At 45.1% G+C, this 23820-nt stretch overlaps 1 protein-coding gene across 1 annotated transcript in view; it reads left to right on the top strand.

The window, feature by feature from the left end:
* LOC136884290 (ras-related and estrogen-regulated growth inhibitor) overlaps positions 1-23820 on the top strand; it is a 400921-nt gene that overhangs the window by 129999 nt on the left and 247102 nt on the right. The window contains exon 2 of the mRNA XM_067156363.2: positions 6355-6486. Coding sequence (XP_067012464.1) covers positions 6390-6486 — 97 coding nt within the window. The 5' untranslated portion in view covers positions 6355-6389. The remainder of the gene's footprint in view (positions 1-6354; positions 6487-23820) is intronic.

Genomic DNA, 23820 nt, shown 5'->3' with positions numbered 1-23820 from the left:
CTGAGGAATTTGAAAAGGAAAAGGACGACTTCCAGGGCGCTGCTAACTAAACTTAGCACTGCAGTTAACGAGGCTACTGTGGACACAGTAATTGACTACGAATACAATAGCATAAGACTTCAAGATACACTAGATAATATCATCACCCTGGACTCTGCTATACACGATCTTTTATCCGACGAAGAATATGAAACTGATGCCGCTAAGTGCGAAGAGTACATCGACACAGCCAAGAGAGCAATTCTTAAAGCAAAACGCGCGATCGAAGAGAGACTTTCCTCATCGGTCGCCAGTTTGAATCTCACTCCAGTCACTCCAGCAGTACAAACACCGCAACCCTTTACGCATACCGTGAAACTCCCTGTCATCAGATTAGAGCCCTTCTCTGGGGACGTAGAGAAGTGGTCCCGCTTCTGGGAGCAGTTCCATTCATCAGTAGACAGCAACCCTTCAATCTCTAATATCGACAAACATGTCTTCCTCCGCGGGTACCTAGAGGACGAGCCTAAGGATTTGGTTGATGGAATACCAATAACCGGCGACGCATACGAGGAGACAAAACGGATCCTAGTTTCACGATACGGAGACAAGAATCGTATAATCCAGGCTCATCTGGATTATCTCGAAGCTCTCAAACCCATATCACACGCTTCTCCCGATGCCTTAAATAGCACTTACATTGAATGTAACAGACGCATACAGGCATTACGAGCATTAGGGGAAAAGGTTGACGACTACGGACGGATGCTAGCTCCCAAGATATTACGCGCGTTTCCGGAGGAAATCGTCCGCCGGTGGATCATATATTCTAAGAGAGAAAAGATCGCAGAAAGTCATATAACGAAACTTATGGAATTCCTGAATGACGAAGTGGAAGGTGCCGTGACCTCATACAAAATTAGAGGAGACTGTACCTTTTCAGACACGTTCACACCCACAGCTGCTATGCTTCACGTGAATGCGAAATCGAAAACGGTGGACAGAAGAACGAAGAAAGGACCATCGGCATTCTGCGTATTCTGCGAGTCGCGAGACCACTGGGCACAAGACTGTTCCAAGGTGTCCAACATTAAGGAACGAACTGATAAGCTACGAGCTGCTCATCGATGCTTCTTGTGTCTCAAGCGAGGACACAATACAAAGGACTGCAGCAAAAGAAGCAAGGTAGCTTGTTCAAAATGCAAGAAATCTCATCATGTGTCAATCTGCAACGAAGAAAGGGAAGTTTCAGTAGGAAAGATCGACGTAGAATTGCCTCACTTCACGCATCTCCAGACTGCCAGTATTTGGATCACGGGCCCGACTGGGTTAAGGAAACGTACACGTTGCCTATTTGACGCAGGAAGCCAATCCAGCTTCATCAGCATGGAACTGGTAAATCAATTGAAGCTACGCGTCGTGGGACACAAGGCTATAACCGTTACAGGTTTCGAATCACCTCACTCTACATCCAGAAATCGTCGTCTCATCCAGTTCAGCATTACCGGAGTTTGGACAAATGCTACAGTAAACCTCTCAGCGTTTGAAAGCGAAAACACGTACTCACCACATCCAGCTGTCCCGCACGACATTCAAACCTTACCACGAATTAGAAAGCTGCAGCTTGCGGATCCCAATGATGACGGACATGACCATCCTATTGAAATCCTAATAGGTGGAGATCAGTATTGGAAGGTGATGAAAGATGATGAACTGATTCGCCTTTCAAGTTCCGCAGTGCTCCTTCCATCGATATTTGGTTGGGTTTTAAGTGGCAAAAAATCCGGTATCACTGTAAACCATGTCGCTGTGAATCACGTGCACTTCAACGACGAACCTCCGGCATTGGACCACGAAATTCGCCGCTTCTGGGACCTGGAGACCTTGGGAATTAAGGAACAGCAGGAGCGATCACTAACGACGAAAGACGCTGCCATTCTACAAGACTTTCACGACACCTACCGAACAGAAGATGGACGGAGAGTGGTTTCTTTGATTAGAAAGGAAGACGCATATCCGTCTTCAAACCGCTGCAATGCAGAAAAGCGTTTCCAAACACTTCAAAGAAAACTTAATGGCAATTCCGAGTTCCGCGAAATGTACCATTCTCTAATGATAGACTACATTGGGAGAGGACACGTCGAGATGATCGACACTCAGGACACCACGGACGACATATTCTACCTTCCTCATCACGCAGTGAAGAAAGAGAGACACGAAACAACCAAATGGAGGATTGTCTTCGATGCTTCATCCCACGACAAGGATTCACCATCCCTCAATGATTGTCTGGAGGCAGGGCCTAATCTCTTGCCAGAAATACTGTCGACCCTGATCCGTTTCCGAATGTTTCAACGAGCGATCATCGGGGACGGAACTCAAGCATTTTTGCAATTGTCTTTGGACAAGTGTGACAGGAACTTAACCAGGTTCTTCTGGTTTCGCGTCGAGAAGGACGAAAATGGAACTTGGTGTACGACAGATGACGTAATTACGTACAGATTCACTCGTCTACCATTCGGGCTCACGTGTAGTCCCTTCCTCCTCTCTGCTACTCTGCGTGAATTGGCTACCATGTTCAGTGATAAATTTCCCACGGCTGCGAAACTGCTTGACAAGAGTACGTTCATGGACGACTTCGCCGCCAGTTCCGAAGACGACAACGAGGCTATAACCTTGTACTACGAGATGACAGCGCTGTTGCGGCAAATACGCCTACCAATGGCAAAGTGGGCTACGAACTCCGTGCCACTCAAAGATATATGGAGGGCAGAAGGGCAGGAAATCAAACGGGAAACGACAGTTCTGGGCGTCAGCTGGGACACTGAATCTGACTCACTGCTCTTCGACCATCGCGATGTCACTGACAGGCTGCAGGACGAACCCGCTACCAAGAGACAGGTGCTTCACACTATATCCAGATTTTACGACCCTCTCGGCATCCTCTCTCCAGTATCCATCGTGGGAAAAATCCTCTTCCAAGACACGTGGTGTAGGGGCATAAAATGGGACGATATTCTTCCATCAGACTTTGCAGCAAGATGGCAAATTTGGATTTCAAGCCTATCTCACTTGTCAGTCATAATGGTCCCTCGTTGGTTAGGGATGTCTAGTCGCACGCAAGAAGCTTTCCAGGTTCATGTTTTCTGCGATGCATCCGAGAGGGCTTACGGAGCTGTGTTGTACGTGAGAACACAACTCGGGGACAATATTACGGTTCGTCTAGCATGCAGCAAAAACAGAGTGTCACCAGTAAAGAAAGTGACGCTGCCAAGACTGGAGCTACTGGCCGCCTTGATGGGCTCACGCTTATTAAAATATTTCTGTAAGTCAACTGGATATGACATCACGAATGCAACGATGTGGAGCGACTCTATGGTAGCACTGGGTTGGATACGCAATGACCCCAATCGATGGAAGACGTTTGTCTGTAACCGTGTCACGGAAATTCAAGAATATCTGACTCCAGCTCAATGGCGACATTGTCCCACGGATAGTAATCCAGCAGATCTCGTGTCACGTGGAATGTCACCGCAAGAAATACAGTCTTCCGTGATGTGGTGGCAGGGACCACCATGGCTTGGTGCCGAAACTAAAACTCTCTTGCTGGGACAAAAGAGAACTCCCAGGAAAATCCAAAATTGGACGCTTCAATCCCTTCCTACAGGACGGCCTCATACGACTAGGAGGACGCCTCCAATATGCAGAATTGACTCAGCAGGAAAAACACCCTCTTCTTCTCGATGGTTCCCATCCATTTGTCAAACTGCTGATAAAACAGACCCATATACGCCTACATCATTTGGGAGTTAGGATTGTGTTATCGGAGCTACGCAAGGAACTTTGGATTCTCAAGGCAAGACAGTCAGTCAAGAAGGTCATTCACAGATGTTTACCATGCAAAATTGCCAAGAACGACCGAGGACGTGAAATTGAAGCTCCTTTGCCACCTGCTCGTGTGCAACTCACGCAACCATTTGCCGTCACGGGTGTCGATTTCGCCGGGCCACTTTACATCAAGGTGGGGAGCCGGCCACAGAAATCCTACATCGTCCTCTTCACATGCGCTACGACAAGAGCTCTGCACCTTGAACTAGCATCGGATATGAGCACAGAGAAGTTTCTAATGGCGTTTAGACGGTTCTGCGGTAGAAGAGGAGTACCACATACTATCTACTCTGACAACGCGAAGACGTTCCAAGCAGCTAATAAGGAACTGGACATTCTCACCCAACTGTTCACCAGCCCACTCACGAGCCAGCACTTCGCTCACCTTCAGGTCTCTTGGAAGTTCATCGCTTCACGGGCGGCTTGGTGGGGAGGCTGGTGGGAAAGGATGGTCGGAACGACCAAACGGTGCCTGAGGAAAGTGTTGGGACGGTCGCAGGTTGACGAAGAGACACTTACAACCTTACTGGTGGAAATAGAAGCCGCCCTAAACTCTCGACTTATTATTCAAGATGGCGCCGAGACACTGACACCAAGCCATTTTTTAAATGGTGAAAAATTGACGACGTTGCCCACTGGTCCAGAGCCCAGTATCCTCAAAGACCTCAGAAGAGAAGTGAGACTCAGACAAAAGCTGCGTGAGGACTTCCTGAAGAGATGGAAGAAGGAATATCTTCTCGAACTCAGGAACTACCATGAAGTCCAGAGCCCGAAAGGAAAATTGACGGAGTGCAGAGTAGGAGACGTTGTCCTTCTTCAAGATGACATGAGACCAAGGCATATATGGCGGAGAGCTTGCATCACAGAGAGAAGACCCGGACGAGACGGGAAGGTGCGGACACTCATCTTACGGACAGCTGACGGGACCACTATCTGCAGGCCCATACAACTGGTCATCCCCCTCGAGATCGACCAGGGTGGGGAGGATGTTGAGGATTGTGAATAGACAGTGCCCCGCCATCTACCGGGGAGTTTAAGTACTATTCATGTATCGACATATCTGTATCGATTCCGACATTTCTGTATCGAGTTGAGTGAATAGCAAATAAATGTATTGAAGGTGTGCTTGGTGTGTCGTGTTTTATTCCCTAACAGAGGGAAGCAAGTGGCCGTGGCCTTGAGTTAGGTACAATCCTGGTATTTGCCTGGGTGAGAAGTGGGAAACCACGGAAAACCACTTCGAGGATGGCTGAAGTGGGAATCGAAGTCCCTCTAATCAGCTGACCTCCCGAGGCCGAGTGTACCCCGTTCCAGCCCTCGTACCACTTTTCAAATTTCGTGGCAGAACCTGGGCCTCCGAGGGTGGCAGCTAATCACACTAACCACTACACCTCATATTTTCTTGATGATGGTAGGGAAGGAGGAGGGGTGGAGGCAGGGAGTTGCGTCTTGATATTTTGACCACTAACTCTTCTGAAGTCCGCCTCTGTGATATTTGAAAAGTGGTATCGAGGGCTGGAACGGGATCCACTCAGCCTCGGGAGATCAACTGAGTAGAGGTGGGTTCGATTCCCACCTCAGCCATCCTGGAAGTGGTTTTCATCGTTTCCCAATTCTCGTCCAGGCAAATGCCGGGATGGTACCTAACTTAAGGCCACGGCCACTTCCTTCCCTCCTCCTTGTCTATCCCTTCCAATCTTGCCATCCCCATCAAGGCCCCTATTCAGCATAGTAGGTGAGGCCGTCTGGGCGGGGTACTGGTCATCCTCCCCAGTTTTATCCCATGACCCAATGTCCCATGCTCCAGGACACGGCCCTTGAGGCGGTAGAGGCGGGGTCCCTCGCTGAGTCCGAGGGGAAAACCAACCCTTGGAGGGTAAACAGATTAAGTAAATAAGTGAGTAAGTAACTCTTCTGACCATGCTTTATAACCCCACCAAAAATGAACCGAATTTCAAATCACACGTGCGTAGAGTCTCCTTGTAAGACGAATCAAACTACACCTCATTCGACATGTTGCCACCTAGAGTCCAGGGCGGCACGGCGATTTTACAACCTCAAGATGTTGCAACACCTGATGACGTCATTCCGAACCCAGACTCTTGTTGCTTGATACACTGGTTCCGTTTCTTTACAAAATACTGAACACTGTCGTCGCACTTGTCTAGAAATTATTTAGATTTTAAAATGTTTATGTTTTTGTCACGCTCACTGCCCCGAATACGGGTCCGAAACTCGAGATGTATTCTACGTCAAAAGAAGAGACAAAGAATTTACTAAGAGATTCAGATTCGAAATGGTCTGTCACTATTCTTAGTATTAAAGAATATAACGACATGGAAGTCTATACACCCACATGGTAAATAGATCGCCGATATATAAAGATATATCCTGATCGTGACTAAGCAAAAATAACTGAGTGTTCCTAGGAAAGAACACTCCCCCACTTCCTGTCGAGGTTCACGACCGAGTGCTTGTCTGTTACAGCCCAGCCGGCCCCCCGACGGCTCCATGCGTTGACCATGACCTCAAATGCAATCCGCGGAATTCGCCGCAAGAAATCGTCTCTGTCCGAGGTGAAAGTAGCCGTACTTGGAGCGCCCGCCGTCGGAAAGAGTGGTAAGTACTGAACAAATCCTATCACATAAGGGTAAATTACAACAACTAGGGGTAGAATTTAGGTGTAACAACAGGTCAGATGTCACCTAAATAACTGCATGAATACATGATTTTTCTTCTTTTTGTCTGGACATGATATCTTCCTACTCGATTATCAATAAAATAAAAGAAATACCGTTTCTTTGTCACGTAATACTTTACTTCCCTTAGAGAAAATTCTAAGAATGTTCGTTTTATCCATATGTACTATTTATCTAGTCCGCCTCTGTGGTGTAGTGGTTAGCGTGATTAGCTGCCACCTCCGGAGGCCCGGGTTCGATTCCCGGCTCTGCCACGAAATTTGAAAAGTGGTATGAGGGCTGGAACGGGGTCCACTCAGCCTCGGGAGGTCAACTGAGTAGAGGTGGGTTCGATTCCCACCTCAGCCATCCTGGAAGTGGTTTTCCGTGGTTTCCCACTTCTCCTCCAGGCGAATGCCGGGATGGTACCTAACATAAGGCCACGGCCGCTTCCTTCCCTCTTCCTTGCCTATCCGTTCCAATCTTCCCATCCCTCCACAAGGCAGGTGAGGCCGCCTGGGCGAGGTACTGGTCATTCTCCCCAGTTGTATCCCCGACCAAGAGTCTGAAGCTCCAGGACACTGCCCTTGAGGCGGTAGAGGTGGGATCCCTCGCTGTGTCCGAGGGAAAAGCCGACCCTGGAGGGTAAACAGATAATGATGATGGTGACTATTTATCTAACATATTTGTCCTAGTATATGTACAGTAGCATTGTAATACATCTAGGACAAAAAGAAAGTTAAAAGAAAAGAAAAACGGGACGGTAATATTTGGGATGAATATAATTATTAGTAGCTTAAGTACAGTATTTAGTCAAATAATAAGTAACTAGAGGACTCGTGCTGCTCCGCGTCTTTCCTTATAAATAGGTCAAATAACTCGTCTTAAAAGAGCCTCCGTGGCTCAGACGGCAGCGCGTCGGCCTCTCACCGCTGGATACCGTGGTTCAAATACCGGTCACACCATGTGAGATTTGTGCTGGACAAAGCGGGGCCGGGACAGGTTTTTCTCCGGGTACTCCGGTTTTCCCTGTCATTTTTCATTCCAGCAACACTCTCCATTATCATTTCATAGCATTTATCACTCATTAATAAATCACCTTGGGAGTGGCGACCCCATTGTAATAACAGCCTATATAAGTTTCATTCATTACATCCCTGACCCGGTCAAAGACTAGAAAACAGGTTGTAGGTTTTCATTTTCAACTCGTCTTAAAATGCCCGTCGTAGTCATATTTTATTGCCTGCCCTTTTCAGTAGTTTTGGGAACATTTAATAAGAAGCGCGTTATGGTATACCGCACTTCGTAGTCAGAATTCATCCATTCTGATGCCATCATGTCATCTGTTTGGTAAAAATCTATCCATATATTATCCTTTTTTCCCTTCAGTTTCTTATGTAAATCTTGGTATGATGTCGTAGAAGGCAATGGTATTTTTCATCGCAGTTCTTCTATATAGAACGGTTGTCTTGTGAGCTCATAGGTTTTCTCGAAGGAGCGTTTTTTGTCAGTCAGATAACTTTTTTAAGATACACTCTTCACTCTTTCTAGTGTAGCTAGGTTATAATTCGATAGGTGTTCCCAGATAATATCTAAGGCGTATGTCATGATGGGGTCTGTTTGTACGTAGACTTTTTTCTCTTAGCAGCATATGTTATTAGGAACGCTCTTCCAACTGTTGAATATATTTGGAAGCTGAGAAAGGTTAGAGCATCAAAGAGTATCTAGTAGTGAATAGTATTCTTCAGTGATACTCTCTGGCTTGACAAGTAGTAAGCAATAAAACATGGATGCATGCAATAACATTACTAAGGAGACAAATCATATATCAGCATATTAATGAAATGTTAGTTGCTTAGCAACCTGTGTACAGAATGTACTGCGGGTTAGCGTAAGCCTTTGCCTGCAATTATTGGAGTGATAATTTTATGACTTGATTTTATGATTATTCAAAATTGGCTGAACTTCGAGACCCATTGAAATGAAATGTCGTATGGCTTTTAGTGCCGGGATATCCCAGGACGGGTTCGGCTCGCCAGGTGCAGGTCTTTCTATTTGACACCCGTAGGTGACCTGCGCGTCATGATGAGGATGAAATGATGATGAAGACAGCACACACACCCAGCCCCCGTGCCATTGGAATTAACCAATTAAGGTTAAAATCCCCGACTCGGCCGGGAATCGAACCCGGGACCCTCTGAACCGAAGGCCAGTACGCTGACCGTTCAGCCAACGAGTCGGACTTCGAGACCCATTAATGTCTCATGACTCACTGGCAGGTAAATCCGGAGGGAATAAAATAAAAATGAAGCAAATCGGTCCAGAAGAACGGACGGACGGATTTGCCAAAGCTGATTTTAGTAAACTCTTTTAATATATTATAGATAGATTGTAAGAAGATAATTTAATCCATGTATCGAATAAATGAATTGCAATAAACGAATGCTCTCTCCTCAGTTTCTGGCCATCCGGAACTAGGGGACTGGAGTATTCTATCACACAATTTATCTAACTCCTAACAGGGATTTCAGATAGTCACCACTGATCTGCATTTAGGGCAGGCACCCTATCAGTTGTTTACCTAGTCTTTTCTTAAATAATTTCAAATAATTTGGAAATTTATCGAACACCTTACTTGATAAATCATTCCAATCCCTAACACTTCGTCCTATAGGGCCTAAAAAAATATTTGCCCAAATTTGTCTTCTTAAGGCGACACTTCGGAGATAAAAATCTATATTTTAGTCATTTTCGTGACATTTTTTGTGACTGAAATTGAAAGGATTGAGTTTCTTTTCTCTTGTCACGAAATTATCCCGCTGAATTCAAACAATTTATCACTGTAATAATGCTTTCTTTGCCAATAGTAATTTTACATTTAAATCCAATTTTGCTCCCATAGTATTCTGCCAAATGTAACAAAATTTGTATGGTATATGTATCACAGCTATACTAAAAAACCTGCATATGAAATTTTTGATTGCAGAATTTTTTCAAGTATTAGGGATTTTTAAGACCAAAATTTTAGAACATAAACATTACACAAACTTCAGTACGACATATCTCATTACATAAATTATGTAGAGAAAAATCGATACGTAGTGCATTTAAAAGAAGTATTATCTACCTAGTTACGAATTTACGTTAACGTGTTAATTAAATTTCACGGAAAAGTGGAATTAAAAATATCAAGAAAACAATTAATTTGGAAAACTATTAATTTTAAATGAAAGAAATGTTCGTGATATCTTTACTTTTATGTAGGTGACATTCCCACAAAGTTTCGTGAAAATCCATGCATTAGATAAAAATATTTTTATCTCCGGAGTGTTGCCTTAAATTCCAACTTATCTTCATATTGTAATCTTTCCTGCTTCCTTACTGCTTGCCTACGAAGACGTATCCTGACACTCTGAATTGGAATCAGATCTCTCTTAGATAGGTGAACCCCATTGCAACCATCATACGAGGATTAGAATCCTTGAACGAGCCGGAAATCGAACCATGGAATACACTTGACTGGAAGAGATGCTACTTATGTCCGGCTCCTAGGCTGAATGGTGAGAATAATAACCTTCGGTTGACAGGACCTCGGTTTCGATTCCCGAACTGAACGGGGATTTCAACAACATCGGGTTAATTCCTCAGGCTCGGGGGCTGGGTGTTTGTGTTCGCCTGAATACATGTCATCATTATTTTATATTTAACACATCACATTACCAACACCCAGAGATATGCAATAGTGAATACATCCTTCTAAATGTTGTTGGCATCAGGAAAGGCTTCCGACCGTAAAATCCAAATTCCAAACGAAGTACTCATCCCACGTAATTAGGAAAAGGCTAGGAAGGATAAAATAATAATAATAATAATAATAATAATAATAATAATAATAATAATAATAATAATAATAATAATAATAATAATAATAATGTTTACCGAACTCGATAGCTGCAGTCGCTTAAGTGCGGCCAGTATTCAGTATTCGGGAGATAGTGTGTTCGAACCCCACTGTAGGCAGCCCTGAAGATGGTTTTCAGTGGTTTCCCATTTTAACACCAGGCAAATACTGGGGCTGTACCTTAATTAAGGCCACGGCCACTTCGTTCCCATTCCTAGTTTTTCCTGTCCCATCGTCGCCATAAGAACTATCTGTGTCGGTGCGACGTAAAGCAACTTCCGAAAAAAAAAAAATTATTGGTATTACGTCTCACTAACTACTTTTACGGTTTTCGGAGACGCCGAGGTGCCAGAATTTTGTCCTTCAGGAGTTCTTTAACGTGCTAGTAAATATACTGACACGAGGCTGACGTATGTGAGCACCTGCAAATACCACCGGACTAAGCCTGGATCCAACCCGCCAACTTCAATTAGGAAGCCAGTGCTCTACCGCCTGAGCTATCCAGCCCGGTAGAAGTAGAAGAACAAGAAGAAGAAATGTTAGTTCTACACTAAACGGCCGACAAGGACTTACATATAGACTTTCATAAAATAAATCAACTAGGTTCACGGCACTATTAAAAAATCAGAATTATTCATAATCTCGAAGCCAAGCAAAGCTTTTTAACAACAGGCAACGATGGTCCTTAGAGGTAAAGTCTTTTTTTAATCGTAACCTCGGCACTGAGTGGAATAGAGGGGTAGGCGCCATACCAGGTCGTCTTTGCCCCCCAGGAAGTAACATGTTGCTCATTTTTTCAGCAGTCTGAACAAACCTCATAGCCAAGTGCCTCTCTTGAAGTGGAAATCTCGTTTCTACTTCTTGACGGGGAATCGACCCTGCACAACCTCAAGAAAATCGATATAATAGAGAAAAAATAACCACTTTCAATGCACTACTGGTATCTTTCTTCGGCATGAATGGTCAGTTTGTCATACGTACGAAGGAGATGAAAGACATGTTCCAACAGAGCTTGTTTTCATAGCTGTAGTTTGGACATCAGGCATTTAGACTATGACACATTAACGCATTAATAGTGGCGGTCAGCTGTAATGCTTACAGAAATAGTCCGTGAGCTGCTAAACTGCGTCATAGGCCCGTGTTTCTCTTCTGAGCACTTCAGTTCGTGACAATTGGCGTCTGGGAGTCGGTCAGACACATTCTAACGGCCAAATGTTTCTTATACTCGATGGCTGCATTCAACTGTTTGGTGAACAGAAGCCGCGTACACCCACGCTTCTCTTCGTGGTTATTTTATGTCATAAATAGAAAGAAATAATTGAATAGAAAACCTGCAGGCCTGTAATGCACTGACCTCGCAGGCCAAACTTCTCTGTTTTCAAATCGACTTCCCGTCTGAAAATGAAAGAAAAGATGGACTTTATTTTTCTTAATCCGTTTACCCTGCAGGGTTGGTTTTTCTCTCGGATTCAGCGATGGATCCAACCTCTACCGCCTCAAAGGCAGTGTCCTGGAGCCTGAGAATTTGAGTTGGAGGATATAGGAGGCCCACGTAGCCTCACCTGCTATGCTGAACAACGGCCTTGTGGGGAAAAAGGGATAGAGGGAAGGAAGCGGCCGTGGGCTTAAGTTAGGTTCCATTCCGGAATTTGCCTGGAGGAGAAGTGGGAAACCACGCAAAACCACTCCGAGGATGGCTGAGGTGAGAATCGACCCCCCCCCCCCCCTCCTATATACTCTGTTGACCTCCCTAGGCTCCCAGCCCTCGTGCAACTTTTCTAAATATCGTCGCCATAAGATATGTCTGTGTCGGTGTGACGTAAAGCAACTAGCCACTTTTCTAATTTCGTGGCAGAGCCGAGAATTGAACCCGGGCCATCGGGGGTGGCAGCTAATCACACTAACCACTACACCACAGTAGTGGACAAAGATGGGCCTGAGAGAACTTGTGTTTTGTGTTTTTCTACACCTTCGTCCCATTTTTTATATGGGATCGAGGATGAGGTGAGATGAATTTATATGGCATGGTTTTTTTGTGTCCGGATGCCCTTCTTGACGCCAACCTGATAAAGTTGCAATGAATGATGGTGAATGAAACTGGGTAAGAAGATGGAAGGAATCGGCTGTCGCCTGTGAATCGGAAATGTCCCAACATTTGTTTGGAAGTGAAAACGGGAAACCACAGATAACCGTTTTCAGGACCGACAATAGTAGGGTTCGAACCCAACCCTCCTAAGCTTCCCCTAACCACCCCCCTCCACATCACACATGGCCACCCTGAGGTTAATAAGCAACTTGGGGTACATTCAACATATTTCGGGCTACTACCCAGCCAGATGGCCTGCAAAATTTGGGGTGGCTCGTGATCAACTTAGCAACATCTTCCGCCGTATTGATTTCTTTCCGTAACCGGCTTCACTGCCTCACAAATCAGACAGCTCCTCTGTTGGATTCATGAAGCCGAATGGACGTTATTCCAGCCCTCATTCAAAAAATCAACATCCTGGTGCTGGCTGGGCATCAAGCCCTCTGAGTAGGCTGGGCTCAAAAAGCCACCGCTCTACCGTCCGAGATACTCAGCCCGGATTAACAACCTGATTCTGAAACAGCCGGGCTGAGTAGCTCAGACGGTTGAGGCGCTGGCCTTCTGACTCCAGCTCTGCAGGTTCGATCCTAGCTCAGTCTGGTGGTAACTGAAGATGCTCAAATACGTCAACCTCGTGTGGGTAGATTTACCTGCATGTAAAAGAACTCCTACGGGACTAAATTCCGGCACATCGGCGTCTCCGAAAACCGTAAAAGTTGTTAGTGGGACGTGAAAACAATAAATTAATTATTAATAATAGATTTATTTGAAATCGATGGTCGGAATTTTATCCCACAAAATTTGAACAACGTGCCGGAAGCTAACCGAGGCGGTAAAGGTGTGCTAGGTTCACTCGAAAGTTTATGGGTTCAATTCATCACCAAGACGTCGAAAAATATTGAAACGGAACGTCCATCTTCCAGAAAGATACATAGTTCAGGAACTAATCAGTCTATATAAGAAATAAATATCAGGTTAAATTTTTGCCAATATTCTTCGGAAGTTGACAAAGAGCACTATCGAGATTTCTCGGAAACAGAATGCTGAAGGGAGAAGTTGGCCGCTTACATCGGCTCAGTATTAAGCTTTAAATGAAAACGCTCCCTTTTATTATTCACCTTGTCTAAGAAATTAAATCCTCCTATTAACATAATTTAACAGACGAGTAATAGCTTCTCAAGAACGTACGGCTTTGATGTCGGATATAAAACATACAAACATATTTATTAGCTATTAACATTTCCATTACTATAGAAGCCCTAGAGTATAAAGTACAGTATTGTCAAATAAATCTTATGCACAAGATTAATATTCAGAGAAGAAGATTAAAAGCGCCATTACTCATAAACATTGTATTTATAATGACAAATGTTTAACATTCCAGCGACGACTAAATGACCACAGAGAAGCACGGATTACCTTTATGTGTTGGTAAGTATGTACAGCGTACTGACTACGTCGGCATATATTTCCAAAAATTTATTCAGTCTTAGTCGGTACGTTCCCCACCATGTTGGTCTTTCAAAAAGTAAACAAGCTGCGACTTTTACGCGAGTATTGATCTAATTTAGTCAACAGTTTTATGTGGATCCGGAATAACTGAGAAGTGATTTCCCATTGCGAGTATTTTACATACACTGACTGACAGAGCAAATGCAACACCAAGAAGCAGTGGTTCGAAAGGGATGAAAGTTGGGGAAAAAACAGAGACGGCACGGACGAATAATTGATGTTTATTTCAAACCGATATGCAGGTTACACAATGCGCACGGCATCGACTCAGTAGGATGTAGGACCACCGCGAGCGGCGATGCACGCAGAAACACGTCGAGGTACAGAGTCAATAAGAGTGCGGATGGTGTCCTGAGGGATGGTTCTCCATTCTCTGTCAACCATTTGCCACAGTTGGTCGTCCGTACGAGGCTGGGGCAGAGTTTGCAAACGGCGTCCAATGAGATCCCACACGTGTTCGATTGGTGAGAGATCCGGAGAGTACGCTGGCCACAGAAGCATCTGTACACCTCGTAGAGCCTGTTGGGAGATGTGAGCAGTGTGTGGGCGGGCATTATCCTGCTGAAACAGAGCATTGGGCAGCCCCTGAAGGTACGGGAGTGCCACCGGCCGCAGCACATGCTGCACGTAGCGGTGGGCATTTAACGTGCCTTGAATACGCACTAGAGGTGACGTGGAATCATACGCAATAGCGCCCCAAACCATGATGCCGCGTTGTCTAGCGGTAGGGCGCTCCACAGTTACTGCCGGATTTGACCTTTCTCCACGCCGACGCCACACTCGTCTGCGGTGACTATCACTGACAGAACAGAAGCGTGACTCATCGGAGAACACGACGTTCCGCCATTCCCTCATCCAAGTCGCTCTAGCCCGGCACCATGCCAGGCGTGCACGTCTATGCTGTGGAGTCAATGGTAGTCTTCTGAGCGGACGCCGGGAGTGCAGGCCTCCTTCAACCAATCGACGGGAAATTGTTCTGGTCGATATTGGAACAGCCAGGGTGTCTTGCACATGCTGAAGAATGGCGGTTGGCGTGGCGTGCGGGGCTGCCACCGCTTGGCGGCGGATGCGCCGATCCTCGCGTGCTGACGTCACTCGGGCTGCGCCTGGACCCCTCGCACGTGCCACATGTCCCTGCGCCAACCATCTTCGCCACAGGCGCTGCACCGTGGACACATCCCTATGGGTATCGGCTGCGATTTGACGAAGCGACCAAGCTGCCCTTCTCAGCCCGATCACCATACCCCTCGTAAAGTCGTCTGTCTGCTGGAAATGCCTCCGTTGACGGCGGCCTGGCATTCTTAGCTATACACGTGTTCTGTGGCACACGACAACACGTTCTACAATGACTGTCGGCTGAGAAATCACGGTACGAAGTGGGCCATTCGCCAACGCCGTGTCCCATTTATCGTTCGCTACGTGCGCAGCACAGCGGCGCATTTCATATCATGAGCATACCTCAGTGACGTCAGTCTACCCTGCAATTGGCATAACGTTCTGACCACTCCTTCTTGGTGTTGCATTTGCTCTGTCAGTCAGTGTATATCCTTCCCCGTAACGTTCTATTTCTCGCGTATATCCGTTCGTTTCCGTGAGTACAGGCTAACACTTTAAAATATCCTTACGATTTCTATTCATTTTCTAGTCAACTGGAACGTTCACATCATACACACTGTCCGACTGATTGGCTGAATGGTCAGTGTACTGGCCTTCGGTTCAGAGGGTCCCGGGTTCGATTCCCGGCCGGGTCGAGGATGTTAACCTCCATTGGTTAATTCCAGTGGCCCGGGGGCTGGGTATATGTGCTGTCCGCAACATCCCTGCAACTCACATACCACACATAACACTATCCTCCACCACAATAACACGCAGTTACCTACAAATGGCAGGTGCCGCCCTCCCTCATCAGAGGGTCTGCCTTACAAGGGCTGCACTCGGGCAGAAATAGCCACACGAATCATACACATTGATAGAAAACAAGCAAGCTATTACCAATACAATATACTAAAAATGTAAATTATTTCTGTACCACCAATCCAATGCCTATAAGAGAGATTACGAGTAAGCTAACCTCCAACAATAACACACCATTTACTGTCACTGTCATGAAATTCAGTTAGCAAATAATTCCTATACAATTATTTTCATTGAATAACCCCGTCCCATTGCCTATCATTTGATAGGAAAAATCTCATAATAAATTTATACCTAAAATGGTAAAATGCATAAATTGGACTTCAATTGTCAAATACACCGAATTCAAATACGCGCGCAGCCGTGTGTGTATTGTGTACAGACGTGCACATTAATGGTGTCCCAACATAAACAATCAACACTGCCCCACTCCAGTACTGAAAAGAAAGGGAGAGAGTGAAGGGGTAGTGTTGAAGGCCAGTCCAGTACAAAACATGGGGGAAGGGAGTGAAGGGGTAGTGCCGAAGGCACAATGACTCACCTTCTCGCATAACGCATTGCTGCATGGACTGCATGCAGACAGCCCGCTACAAGACTTCGTTGCGATCGAAATGGGCACAGTGGCGGATGTATTGAAGTACAGCATTAGGTTACCTACTCGTCCGGCCCCGCGGTGTACGGGCCAACGCGTCCGGCCGCTCCGGGTTCGATTCCCGGCCGGGTCAGGGGCTTTTAATTGTAAATGATTATATCCCTGGCCTGGGGACTGCGTATTTGTGTCGTCCCTAACGTTTCTCACATTCAACACTCAACACTTCCGCGATTCCAATTACATGCAGGTTCATACATTGTGCAAGTGGGGCAAAAGAACTCTATAGGTCGACGCCCCGAACAAATAGCATTTTAACATTAAAAAATTAAAAATAGCCTACTCTGTTAATTACAGTATTAAGAGGTAAAGGAGGTTTTTAACCGGAAAGTATTTTATAGTAGTTAGGAATATTTTGTAGTTGCGTTATATCGGGTCTACCAATCCTTCACCTCGTTCTTGCCATATTTCTATCCATCTCCAAACTGTCTGCATGGTATTGCTTGTGCCATTGTTTGGGGGACTATGTGAGCCTCCCACATGCCAATAATACGGCCTCGATTCACCTGTGATAGGATAGGAGCAATCTTATTACAATGTTACAATATAACGCCGGAATACACACACTGTGTATTCAGCACTACCTGTTCACTCCCTTCCCCTCCTTTTTAGTACTGGAGTGGCCTTCAACACTAATCCTTTACTCTCTCCCCTCCTTTTCGAGTACTGGAGTGGGGCAGTGTTGATTGTTTATGTCGGGACACCATTAATGTGCTTGCGTGTACATATATTAATTGGCACTCGGCAATGTTATGGAAATCTCGTGACCAGACCTGCTCCTCGCTCACTACCCTGCCTCTTACGTTTATATTATTATTATTATTATTATTATTATTATTATTATTATTATTATTATTATTATTATTACCGAGTTTTAGTGGTAGGTAGAGGTGAAGGAAGGTGAGGGCGTGAACAGGTCTCAAACTACGGAATCAAAGTTAATGTAAAATTTAACAAGGTTATATTTTCTTTCCAAAATTCAGAAATAACAAGAATGGCAGGTACGGAGTAGCAAGACCACAAGGTACAATTACAGTATTTACAGGATTTGGGCTTCGAGCCCTGAAAACACAATTCTTGAGCAACTAGCCCAACTTTACGATATACAAATTTCAACAACGGGGCAGAAGACCCCAATCAAACCCTGGAGCACTTGCTCCAAATTACACAGTAAAGCCTCCTCGAGGCATACAACACTCAGTTTTCAAAAAAAAAAAGAGCCACTCGCTCTCAACTGTAAGCCTCTCCCAGGCCACACCAAACTCCACCTTCAAGCTGTCCTCAACGGACATAAACACAGGGGTAAAATACCCAATCTACTGAGGCCTATTAATTAAAAAAGGAAAATTACATGGCCTCTAAAATACCAACTTGAAAGGAGGCTCTCCGCACTCCTAATACACTTTATTTAAAACCTACTTGGCGCTAGGCCGTTAAAGCAAGGGCTAATCCCATACTACAGAGGTGAATTAGAGAAGACCAATTTACATTACATTAACGAAGAATAGGTTAAGAAAAATAAGTTCACCTCAAAACAATATGATTGGGAGCTCGAGAGGGTTAAGCACTCTCTATCCCGATATGCAGTTTAAAAGATGGAATAGATACAAGTTTCTTTACATTTTAAGGAAGGTTACATAATGGAAAACTTCGGACCCGCCCCGAGAGTTAAACTGCTGAGCAAGCAAGAAAAGAAGTAATTAATCGGCCATTACCTGGTTGTTGACTGTCGCCGAAGAAAGAGGCGCTTCCCGCCCCCTGCTATGTACTTTACACACTGAAAGATGGAACAGAAGTGGCGCAGAGACCCAAAAATCAGCAGTTTATATACTCTCGCGGAAGGTTCTAGGCGTTAGGGGAATGAGAACACCCGCCCACAATCACTTTATTGGAGAAAAAAGAGAAACCCCTACACAAGATGAAGAAGAAACACATTATTGGTGGAAAATTAAGTTAAGAAATTCGGCATTGGCTAGATTTAAAACAAGGGGAAAGAAAGGGTTAATATTGCCAACTTAACTAATGACTGAAAGAAATTTAGCAAAGAACAAACTTTTGAAATTACATTTTCTCCAAAAAAAACAGTTCTTTCACTTCCCACCAGGGTGCACTATTGTCGATCTTCAGTAGTGTCCTCTAGAAGAGAAAGTTCACACTTCTTACTTCAAGCAAAACAAAAACACATCAAAAATGACACAGTTCTAAAACTCCAAAATTTCCAGGTAGTGACATCTTCTGAGAAAGTAGAAAAATACCGTCAATAAAGTTCAGACTTCCTCCAGCAGAGGAGTTTCAACTGGCGCACATTTTGAATTAGCGGCGTGGAGGTGTACCGCCCGGTACAGACCTCCCCCCCCAAAGGTTCCTCCAGGGGTGACACATGAAATTTGTTTGAAAGCTAGGTCCAAGTTTTGATGTAGATGTGGAGATTAATTGCCGAAAAATTTAAAAGATTCTCTTAATGTGGTTTGTTTCAGTTTCAAAATTTTGTTGTTGCAGGTGAAGTAAAGTCTTTATGGTTGTAGAAGTGGAATTCAGAAGATAAACTTTTAATACTTGAAAGTGAAGAAAAATTTTGCAATGTCCACCAAATATTGCTGTTGAATTCCCAAGTGTAGTCATTGCTTATAGTAACTGTTCATGTAGTTGATGTTGATTAAGTTGGATGGCCAGACCGGCCGTTGCAGCTTGCGTCCAAAGGAGGCCGCTCGGACCCCTCAAGTACCCTGAGATACCGCTCGCCCGCACTATGAGGGGAGCAGTGGTGTTGAAACGCGCCGCGCCCGCGGTGAAGATATACAGGCTGCGGGCAAGTAGCAGGTCGTGCGCCGCACATCAGCCTTGGCCGGGAGGAGAGCTCCGGCTCGCCGTGCACATGTCGTCCTCGCTGGGGTCGAGGGGGCCCGTCCTCAAACCCAGTCGCGGCACAGCGCCGCGCGGCTGCGGGGGCACTGAAACATTAAAGCTAGGCGGCAGAATATTGTTGGACCATCATCTTTTTTGAGGGCACAGGCTTGGTGGAGAGGTTGAGGGGCCAGCGGCGTGCAGATATCCATGGCATTTAATAGAAGCAAGCCACAGTGTGTATAGCAGGAGACCGGAGCGTGGTAATGGCCGTGGTATGGACAGAATGGCAGATTAACAAATCGGGGGAGGTTTACAAAAATGCTTAAATATGAAACCAAATTTTATAGAAGGGGCAGAAGGCCTTAAAAGTGAAGCTCAAAAAATATAACCTTCATATTCCTTTCAAAATAATATGAAGCAAGTTAACACAAAAATTTACACTGGTTTCACCTGTGACAGGTGAACCCTAAATATCCTCTCGGTAGCTGGATTACTTAATAACAACGTAACCGGCGTAAGAAAATCCAGAATGATACAAGGCCCATGAAATCTGGGGGCAAGCTTGCCCGCGGGAACAAAATTCTTGACCATCACCTGGTCACCTACCTTCAAAGTGGTGGGTCTCCGTCCACGATCATACTTTTCCCTAACCTTTTCATGAGATACCTTAAGATTGGCTTTAGCCTTCTTCCAAAGATCTTTAATATTATCCGGATCTATTGTCTCGGGTAGAATGTCACTCAGAGACCAGAGGTTAGAGAGCGGCGTGTTGGGAACAAACTTGAACATCAAAGAGGCTGGAGTAAATTTATGTGATTCATGAACCGCCGAATTCAAAGCAAAAGCTAACCAATGCAGGGACGTGTCCCACCTGGAATGATATTCATGATGATAGGCAATAAGCGCAGACCTGAGATTACGATTAACCCGTTCAGCCAGAGATGGTTGAGGGTAATAAGCAGAAGTAGTTACATGAGAGATGGACAAGTCAAAGCAGAATTTACGAAATAAATTAGATGTAAAAGCCTTAGCATTGTCAGATACAATATATTGGCACGGACCAAAAGAAGCAAAAATAGAATTTAAGCAAGTAATGGTGGACTGAGCGGTAGCCAGCTTAGCCGGAAATAACCAGGAAAATCTTGTAAAACCATCTACACATACAAAGATGAACTTGTTGGCATGTCCCTTCGCTGGGGGAAGGGTCCTACATAATCGATATACAGGCGTTCCATGGGGCGCGACGCTTGATGCGAAGACAGAAGGCCTACCTTGGTGGACATGGTGGGTTTACTAAGCAAACAAGATTTACAAGCTTTTACAAGTTCACGGATTTCACCGTCCATACCTTTCCAAATGAACATTTCACGAATCTTCTCACGAGTTTTAAAGATTCCAAGATGCCCCCCTAATGGGGTCTCATGATAGTATTTGAAGATCATAGGCACAAGAACAGCTGGAACGACAACTTTCATCATCTTATCATGCCTCGAAGGGCAACATAGAACACCATTCCTCAGAACATAAGGGACAACATGTTCCCCAGAAGAAAGGGTTTCCATTATCGGAGCCAGCGTCGGATCTTCACGTTGGTATTTCTCGATATCCCTAAAGAGCATGGGAGCATCTGTTAAGATGGCATTAACACCAGATAGTATGGACTCGGGAGGTGATGAACTGTTGGCCGGTTCGTGGGTCTCGACGTCGTTGGAAAACATACGGCTGAGTCCATCAGCAACAACATTTTCGGTACCTCGGATATGCCTGACATCGAATTGGAAGGCAGAAATACGGATGGCCCAACGGGCTATCCGACCAATACGACGCGGCCTACCTAAGACCCAGCTTAGGGCTTGATTATCTGTCTCCAGGTCGAATTTGACATGTTCCAAATAGAGACGGAACTTCTCTAAGGCGAATAAGACTGCCAAACCTTCGAGCTCATAGATGGAATACTTGGCTTCTTGAGCCGACAAGGTCCTAGATGCATAGGCGATGGGTCGCCTCCCTAGTTCAGTCTCTTGGAGAAGGACTGCAGCTACTGCTGACGACGACGCGTCGGTTTGGACGATGAATTTCTTCGAGAAATCAGGCATAGCAAGTACAGGGGCATTACAGAGAGCTAATTTAAGATCTTCAAAAGCGGCTTGTTGAGAAGGTCCCCACTCGAATTTGATGCCTTTCCTACGAAGAAGGTTTAAGGGCGCCGCTCTATTAGCGAAGTTAGGAATAAACTTCCTGAAGAAATTCACCATACCAATGAACCTGGCGATACCTTTAATGTCCTTGGGAGGTTTAAAATCACGGATGGCCTGTGTTCTAGAATGATCGACTGCTACACCATCAGGTGACACAATATGCCCTAGGAATGACATAGAGGGCTTAGCAAAGGCAACTTTGGACAACTTGACAGTTAACCCAGCCTTACGAAGGCGATCGAGAACTTCTCGCAGATGATCTAGATGTTCTTCAAAAGTTTCTGAAAATACGACGACATCATCCAAGTAGTGATATAAGTACTCAAATTTGATGTCGGAGAAGACCCTATCTAGTAGCCTAGTGAGTACAGCTGCTCCCGTGGGGAGCCCGAAAGGCACGCGGTTGTATTCATACAAATTCCAGTCCGTGGCAAACGCTGTAAGATGTTTAGACTCTTCGGCAAGGGGAATTTGATTATAGGCCTGATTCAAGTCCAAGATAGTAAAGAACTTGGCCTTACGAAACCATGAAAAACAAGAATGAAGGTCGGGAAGGGGCACAGATTGCAACACCACCTTCCGATTGAGAGCCCTATAATCAATGACAGGCCTGAAGCCTCCTTGGGGTTTCGGGACTAGAAAGATAGGTGACGAATACGCCGACTTAGAGGGCCTAATAATACCGTCCTTCAACATCTGATCGATGATTTCTTTCAGTGCCTTCATTTTAGGTGGAGATAGCCTATAAGGTGGAAAACGGACAGGAATCGAATCCGTGACCTCGATTTTGTATTCAATAAGGTCAGTAACACCAAGAGTATCGGAGAACACCTCTGGAAATGACTGACATAATTTACGAATACTATCAGCCTGCTCCTCAGGTAGATGTCTAAGGTCTAACAACATCTCATCCTGGGTAGGCGAAATAGATGAACATGATACAGAATTACACTTTAACAAGGGAATTTTACAATTGGACGCAAATTTGAATGTGCACGACTTACTCAGAAGATCGAGCACAAGACCAGTGTGAGAAATAAAATCCGCTCCCAATGTAATGGGGCAGGACAAATGCTTGGCCACAAACAATTTAACTTTCCATGTGAATTGAAAAATACGAATTTTGACATATAAGGAACCGAGAATTTCTAATGGAGAAGAATTAGCCGAAACATATTGGACAGGAGATGAGCCATAGTCAGGTAGTTTACAAACAGATTTCAATTTAGAATACCATTGATCCGAAATAACAGAACAAACGCTGCCTGAATCTAAGAGAGCTGTTACAGGTTCATTATTTAACTCAATCTTAAGAAAAGGAACCGGTGCGGGGGAATCCGCCGCAATCCTAAGACACTCCTTGGGGCATTCAAGGGATGGATTTGAAGATTGAAATTTCCCTGATTTTTCGATCTGTTTACCCGGGGCTGAGTCTCGGGAAGATGGATTAATCGACTCAGCCGAAGGCACTAGTCACTTTATATTGTTGTTGGAAGTTGCACCAGAAGTTGAGCAGGAGGGGGTGCTATTCAAATTGGGACAATTCTTGGCAATATGTGAGAAAGCCCCACATTTAAAACAGCCTTGTGATGAACCAGCTCCATTTCTTGTCACACTAGATTTGAGCAATGGGCACTTGTTCCGAAGGTGGTCGGGCGACCCGCAAGCATAGCATTTACGGGGTGTGACTGATCGGCGAGGTGGAGGCCGAGTATTACTAAAAGAAGGCGGGGGTTCTTTCGCGACACGCAATGAATCGGCGTATTTAACTCCTTCCGCTGAGACGGCCAATGCCTCAAGTTCAGAGAAGGTTTGCGGGCACGCCGCGAAACACAAATATGACCTATAGGATGGTGAAATGCCTTCCACAATGGCTTGTACAATCTGGTCCTCCGGAAAGTGAAGAGCAAACACCCTAGTATAGAATTTAATATCTTGGATGAAGTCAGCCAAGTTTTCATCCAAACGCTGTACCCGATAATAGTACTTCTGAATAAGGGAGGACCTTGCCCTAGCCGGGATGAAGTTAGCTAGCAAGTGGGCGTGGAAGTCTTCAATTGATGATTGCTCGGCAATGGCTCTTACTATTTTGTCAGAGAGAATACCAATTGCATAAGGATAGATAATTTGCAAAATTTGACATGGAGAAAGAGAAAACACAAGGGCAT

The sequence above is a fragment of the Anabrus simplex genome, chromosome 1 (assembly GCF_040414725.1).
Source record: "Anabrus simplex isolate iqAnaSimp1 chromosome 1, ASM4041472v1, whole genome shotgun sequence".
Lineage (NCBI taxonomy): Eukaryota > Metazoa > Arthropoda > Insecta > Orthoptera > Tettigoniidae > Anabrus > Anabrus simplex.
The sequence above is the reverse complement of the archived record's forward strand: the minus strand, read 5'-3'. Positions and strand labels throughout refer to the sequence as shown.